This window comes from Elephantulus edwardii, unplaced genomic scaffold (assembly GCF_000299155.1).
Source record: "Elephantulus edwardii isolate Elephantulus edwardi_28Jun2011 unplaced genomic scaffold, EleEdw1.0 scaffold00094, whole genome shotgun sequence".
Classification (NCBI taxonomy): Eukaryota; Metazoa; Chordata; class Mammalia; order Macroscelidea; family Macroscelididae; genus Elephantulus; species Elephantulus edwardii.
The window spans coordinates 812,597-819,183 of NW_006399844.1; the positions used below are offsets into that span (position 1 = coordinate 812,597).

General features: G+C 44.8%; 1 protein-coding gene across 3 annotated transcripts in view; it reads right to left on the reverse strand.

Moving 5' to 3' along the window:
- Window positions 1-568: 568 nt before the first annotated feature.
- UNC45B (unc-45 homolog B (C. elegans)) overlaps window positions 569-6,587 on the reverse strand; it is a 44,053-nt gene continuing 38,034 nt past the window's right edge. For all 3 annotated transcript variants that reach the window (XM_006890905.1, XM_006890903.1, XM_006890904.1), the window contains 2 exons: window positions 3,537-3,692; window positions 569-829 (listed from right to left, as the gene is read on the reverse strand). In XM_006890905.1, the coding sequence (XP_006890967.1) occupies window positions 569-829; window positions 3,537-3,692 (417 nt within the window). The remainder of the gene's footprint in view (window positions 830-3,536; window positions 3,693-6,587) is intronic.

The window sequence follows — 6,587 nt, forward strand, 5'->3', positions numbered from 1 at the left end:
TAATTTTGCCAGCCTCTGAACCTATATAAATGCAATAATATATTTATATAACATATTATACATATCATTATGTCCAGTATCTTCCCATGAACATTACCTTTGTCTGTTATGGGAATAGACATGAGGACAGGGTACAACAGCTGAAACATACACCTCTGAGCAGTCTTATTCCAATGATTCATAGAAAAGGTAGAAAAACCAGCGTAAATCAGCATCCAACTATACCATTAACCTCTATATTCACATACCAGTGGGCTCCAACTTTACCACACCATCCATTGTCAAAAAAATAAAAACTAATCTTGGATTCAGTGTGAATCCAGAAAGAATCATCCAACTTCACATCCAATCACAAATGAAAATTATCCTGAGATTTTCTGGAATATAACGGATGGGGAAACAGGCAGGGAGAAAATGAACCAATGAAACACCACAACTTTATCAAGACAAAGGGCAAAAGTCACAACTCAAGAGAGCAATTGGGCCTGTCATTTATATTGATCTCCAGTTGAACTGATATGGGAGCAGCTAGCTCAGGCCTCAACAGGACCAGCCTCAACCTCCTGGTCTAAGATACTGGTTTAATGAAGCCATAGTCCATGCATTTGATGAGACATTCCCGGGCCGTTTGAATCACGACCTCCTTCTTCTCATCTGGTTCCATTTTGCCCACTATGGTCAGGATCTCCAGCATCTCACTTTCCACCAGCTTCTTGGCCAGTTCAGCATCAGCTGACAACAGGTTGTAGGCGATGACCAGGCCCCGGTGCTGGACTGACAGACGGTCATGCAGGCAAAGCCGCTGTAGAATTTCCAACCACTGAGTTGTCTGGAGAAGGAGAGGCAGGGAAAAGAGGATCGGTGGCGTCCAGTGAGGGGACAGAGAGTAAAGAGACTGAGGACAAAGTAAACAGAAGGCATTGACCAGGCCCAGGCTCTGGGCTCTCGAAGGACAAACATGTGAGTGGTTATCTGACTCTGGAACTCAACACACACCTGCGTGAGCCTGTCAGGACTAGCTGAGTGGTGCCTATCTCCTTAGCAGAACCAGAACAGGAAACTTCAAGTAATCTCAACCCTTTAATTGGTCAAGTGGAGGAAATGAGCTGCAGAAAGGCAAAGTAATTTATCTACAGTCACACATCTGGAAAGTAGAGAAGCATCCACTCATCCACTGACTGGGTTTGAGAAGGGCAGGAACAGGCCCACTTGAACACCTGAGTGGAATGGAGATGGAAGGTGCTCTGAAATGGGCATTCTTACTCTGGACACATGGGGAATGCCTGTCTCTGCTAACCTCAGTGCCCTTTACTATGTGGGCTCCACACATGTGCTCCTCCAGCCTTCACTCCAACAGGAAATCATTACTGAAGTTTGACCTGTGGTCTCTCTTCCTAACTGTGGATGAGCAGTCCAACCATGGGGCAGGGCTCTAGACACTGATCACCTCAAAGACAGAGGTGGAGCTGGGAGTAGAGCCAAGAGGCTCACAAAAAACAACAGACACATCGCACTGTATGGCATGAAAGAGAAGGTCTGGAAGCCAGTGACTCAGTATGTACACATAGTGGTATTAACCTTTATTTTCACATCCCAGTTGGTTTCAACCTTACCACAGATAGTAGAAGAGTTATCAGTGGGTTGGAGAGTAACTGGAACCAGTGTTTAAGTCACAGCTCAGCCACTTACTAACTGCATGCTCTCGGCTTAGTCATTGAACCCTCCCTGCCTCAGGAAACTCATCTGTCATCTGTGACAGCCTACCGCACTACACTGTGATGGTTTGACAAGAAGATGGATTAGAAGAGCTCAGCGTGCAACCTGGAGCAAAGTAAGAACTGAACACATGGAAGAGGACAGGGATAATCATTTAAGACACTAAGCCAAAGATTCTTCCCTGTGTGCTTCTTTGTACCTGTTACCCTTATCATGATGTCATCATGGATGGGTTTTTATTTCCACCGCTTTGTAACAGGGACAGAGATGGAATGGGGAAAGTAATTTTTGCTTCTGAGCATCGATTAAAATTTATATAAATGCTTCATTGAGTAGCCTACTATAAAGAAAAGAATCCAAGTTTAGTTGGCTGTGGCATGATTAGAGAGAAATTTCAGTGCTTAAAGGTTATTGATAATGGATCCAGTGTCCATCCTCCCTGGGATGGGTCCTTGGGAACTACAGTGAAGAATGATAGGAATTCTAGTAGGGATGGGGTCCTAGAGCAGGTGGAAATGAGTGTAACTTCTCAAGGAATATCTTAGTGATGTGAGACTGCAGAGAAGCCCAATATTCAACATGGCCCCAGGGATTAGAGAAACAATTGCCGAGGAAGGATCCTAGGCTCTTGGGTCCAGGAAACCTCAAAGAGGCCCCAGCATCCCCCAGGAGAGAATTATGAATCTGGTCAATATTTCTGAGCCCATCAGAAAGAACAATGATGACCAGGAGTGAGCCAGCAATCATGAAGGATTCTAGTGTATCCTCAATGAACTGACTGCATGGCCTTGCAACTCAGTTTCTGTGTCTATAAAATGGGACAATATCATAATATCCATTTGATAAAGGCGATGGGAAGACTCAGCGGCTTTATATAGGTCAATATTTAGAATAATGCCTGGCACACAGTGTGGTGAGTGGGAGGACTCGAGACCTCAGAGAGCTTCGTGGACCTGCGAGCCAGACTTGGGTCAGCAGCATTACTTCAGTAAATACCTATGGCATCAAGGGGGTCCCTGGCCAGAGGTACTTCGTCTACCAAACCAGAAGATCTAGGAGAGATGTGTTTCAAGTTCTCTAAGAGAACTTAGGCACATGTTAAAGTTCGAGAGCGATCACTTGCGGGCTCAAGATCAGGTAGGGTGAATGACATCCAGCAAAAAGAAGCCCCCTTGGAACTCAGAAAACACACTCACTTAAACACAAAGAGAATCTTAAACTGACTATCTGAAAGAGCCTGTCTTTAAACCAGATGTGAGTAAATGCAAATTGACAGATTTACATTTTCCACTATCAATCCAGATGGGGGTCCATTATATGAAGTTCAATATGATGAAATAAGGTTGCATTTTGCGCTCTGAGGCTGTGACTTTGTAACCATCACCCCAATTACCTGAGTTGAGATATCCATAGTCTCACCTCATCCTCCATGCCAAGCCACTGATAGTATTCCCTACAGAATGCCTATGGTATTCCCTGTGGAACGTCTGTGGTATTCCCAAGCACTTCTACATTTTTCTTAGGGGCTTGGGACTCCACAACAGTAGTCAATGGTATTTTATTATTATTTCATCAAAGACAAGGGCTAAAACTACAGTGAGAAGGAGCACACTTAGGCAAACCAAAGAGTGAGTATAAGGGTAAAATAGTATAGATTTCTCTCTCTCTTAGGTTGGAAGGAACAGATCCTCCCTGGAAGAGCTACAGTAGAAACTTAAACTCTTCCCAGATGATCAACCCACCAGAGGTCAGTAAGATCTGAGAGTGGGGAGGTCCCCAGAGCCTAGCCTGCCCTCACAGCCTGCAGGTCCCCCTCTTACCACTTGGGTCATCTTGAAGCAGAGTTTCTTATGTGCTGCTGTCAACATGGCCAGGGCTCCAGCAGCCGCATTCTGTACCTTGTGGTCATCTTCCCCACAGAGCAGGACCACCAGCTTTAGCCGGTCATTCCCATCAGCCAGGAACCTCTCCTGTACCTATGGGAAGAGCAGGAAGATGAGCTCAGGAGGCAGTTACATGGCACAGAGACTCTAGCTTTCAGACTGAAAACAGAAAGATGTATCTGACCTTCCATCCCCAGACCCAAGCTTTCCTCTGAGCGGCTCACCCATGCCACTTTTCCCAGGAAGTCTCCCCAGATTAGCAAGATGAATGGGACTAGAAACTCCTCTAGCCAAAAGCTTAAAGAAAATAATTTCCAGTAAAATGTGTTTCAGCATTTCATGGGTTTGCATTCAGCTATCCACACAAGGAGGGGAAAGTATGTACAGACAGCTGAAGGGTGGTTATTGTTATGTGCCAGCAAGTCAGAAGTGACACAAAGGTGAGCCTCCAGCAGGTTTTTGCACAGGATATCGCACAGGAGAAGCAGATGGTGGATTCAAACCAAGTGCCTTTAGGTTGCCAGTGCAGCTCCTTGCCACGGGGCCACCAGAGCTGAAGATGCTTGGTGCTTGCTTTAGCAGCACATCTACTAAAATTGGAACAACACAAAGATTAGCATGGCCCCTGTGCAAACGTGACACACTGGTCCAGTAAATGGTCTATATTTTTAAGTGGAAAAAGTGCACATGCATTGTAGGTATTAAAACTGATGCTGCAGAACAAAATGTATATGAATAGTCGAATGAGACATTAAATTGTTTTGTATATTTTTACTCAAATCACAATTTAAATTTAAAAAGAAAGCAAATAAATAAAAGACACACACAGCAAAAAAATCACGTTTGCTTTTCCTTTTGGGAAGCCTGCAATGGGTTCCCTCCCAGCTTTTGGAGTCTACCAAAAATTTAAGGGAGCTCTGGTGGCCTAGTGGCAAGAAGCAGCACTGGAACCCCGAAGGCACAATGCTCAAGGCCACCAGCTGCTCCAAATGATAAAGATGGACAACCACCTCCTGGGTGATAACTGCCTCTAAAAACCTGTTAGAGGGTCAGCTATGTGTCGGTTGTGACTATGGTACACAACAGTCCATGAAGGCACAGGCACTGGGTGGGAAGCAGGGACAACTAGGTATTTGTGTGCTAAGGAAAGCAGTCCGGGTCTCAGGCGTGACAAAGAAGTCTTAATACGGCACCGCATCTCACTCCACTTCCACCAGTCTACAGTGAAATCTGGTTGGTCAGGTTTAACCAACTAACTAGTTATCATGGACTAAATTCTGACCCATGGCAAACCCAAAGGGTTTTCATTACTATGGCCTTTTGGAAGCAGATGTTGTTGAATACCATAGAGTTGGAACTAACCCATAGCTGACCCTCTAGTGGGTTTTCAAAAGCAGTTAATCACATGGGAGGAGATTGCCTATCCTTCTCCAACGGAGCAACAGATGGCCTCGAACCACGTGCCTTCATGATATCAGTGCAGCTTCTTGTCACTAGGCCACCAGAGCTCTGTAGCCATATTTTTCTTCCAAGGTGCCTCTGTGTAAGATCATACTACCAGTCTTTGGTTAAGAGCTCAGTGTTTAACCATTTGTACCACACAGGGACTCTTTGGTTAAATTTAAAAGTGTTTTATTGGGTCTGGTTATCTAGAAGTAACCAGCCATGAGCTCAAGCATGGCAGAAGTGTAACCTTGATTACACTTCCTCCAAAACAGATTTCTTTGTTCTTTTGGAAGTCCATGGTATATTTTACTTCCTCCGATAACAAGTCCCTCCTGTAAACAATTCTTCATATAATAATTTCTTCCTACAACAGTGGGAAAATCCAAGAGGAGGAGGAAAAAACAGGTTCTACATGAGGGCTCCAAAATCCACATAGCCTGATCCTCATGTTCAAGAAAGGCCTCAGATTCTGACTTTGCTGTTAACACTGATGAGATTTTATTTAAAGTTATAAAGACAATCCAACAGGACGGAAAGAAGAAATTCATCACCATAGTTTATCCTATTACCAGACCAAAAAGCCTATTGCGTATTCTGAACTTTATTTTTGTAAATCCTATAATTATCTGTGAAAAGTGCGGCTACACTGCATTGCAATTACTATGGAAACTGTGCTGGTTCATCAAATGTTAACATCCAAAATATCCTGAACCTGTTCCGAACTGCATCTTTACATTTCTTATTTGTTAACATATGTGACTAAACCACTGAGTTCATTCAGGCTCACGGTGACCTTCCACTGGGTTTCCAAGATGGTCAGTTTTAATGGGAGCAGACTGTCTCATCTTTGTCAAGAAGCAGATTTGAACCAGCAACCTTCCAATTAGCAGCCCAACATGTAACCCATTATACCGCCAGGGCTCACATAAATGCAAGCGTCCTCCCCTCTCTTGACCTCATGCCATGAGTTGCTGGGAAGCTACTTAGGTTTAAGTCACAGAGACAGAGGAAAGCCTGGGGGTGGAGAGGGTAGAAACAGTTAGACAGGCTCAACTACTAACAGAAAGGTTGGAGGTTGGAACACCCAGAGGTGCCACCAAAAAGGTGAAAACACTTTTGAAACGTTGTTGTTATAAGTTCTGTAGGGTCTGTTCAAGCTGTATAGGACTCATAGTGACCGTCTGAACAACAGATCTGAACCCGGTGCCATTCTCATCATCTATGACACACTGGAGTCCACTGTTGCGGTCACTGTGTCAGTCCATCTCCTTTGAGGGTCCTCCTCTCTTTCACCCACTCTCCCCCTTTCCCAGCATAATATCCAGGGAACAGCCTCTCCTGACCACATGGCCAGAGTATGTGAGATGAGGCTTTGTCATCCTTGGCTCCATGGCTGCACTTTCTCCATGATGTATTTATTCTTTTGGCAGTCCATGGGCTAGGAGAGACTGGTCCTTAGAGAGGGACATCATGCTTGGGAGGGTGGAGGGACGGCGCAGGAGAGGAAGGCCCTCTATGAGGTGGATTGATTCAGTGACTGGG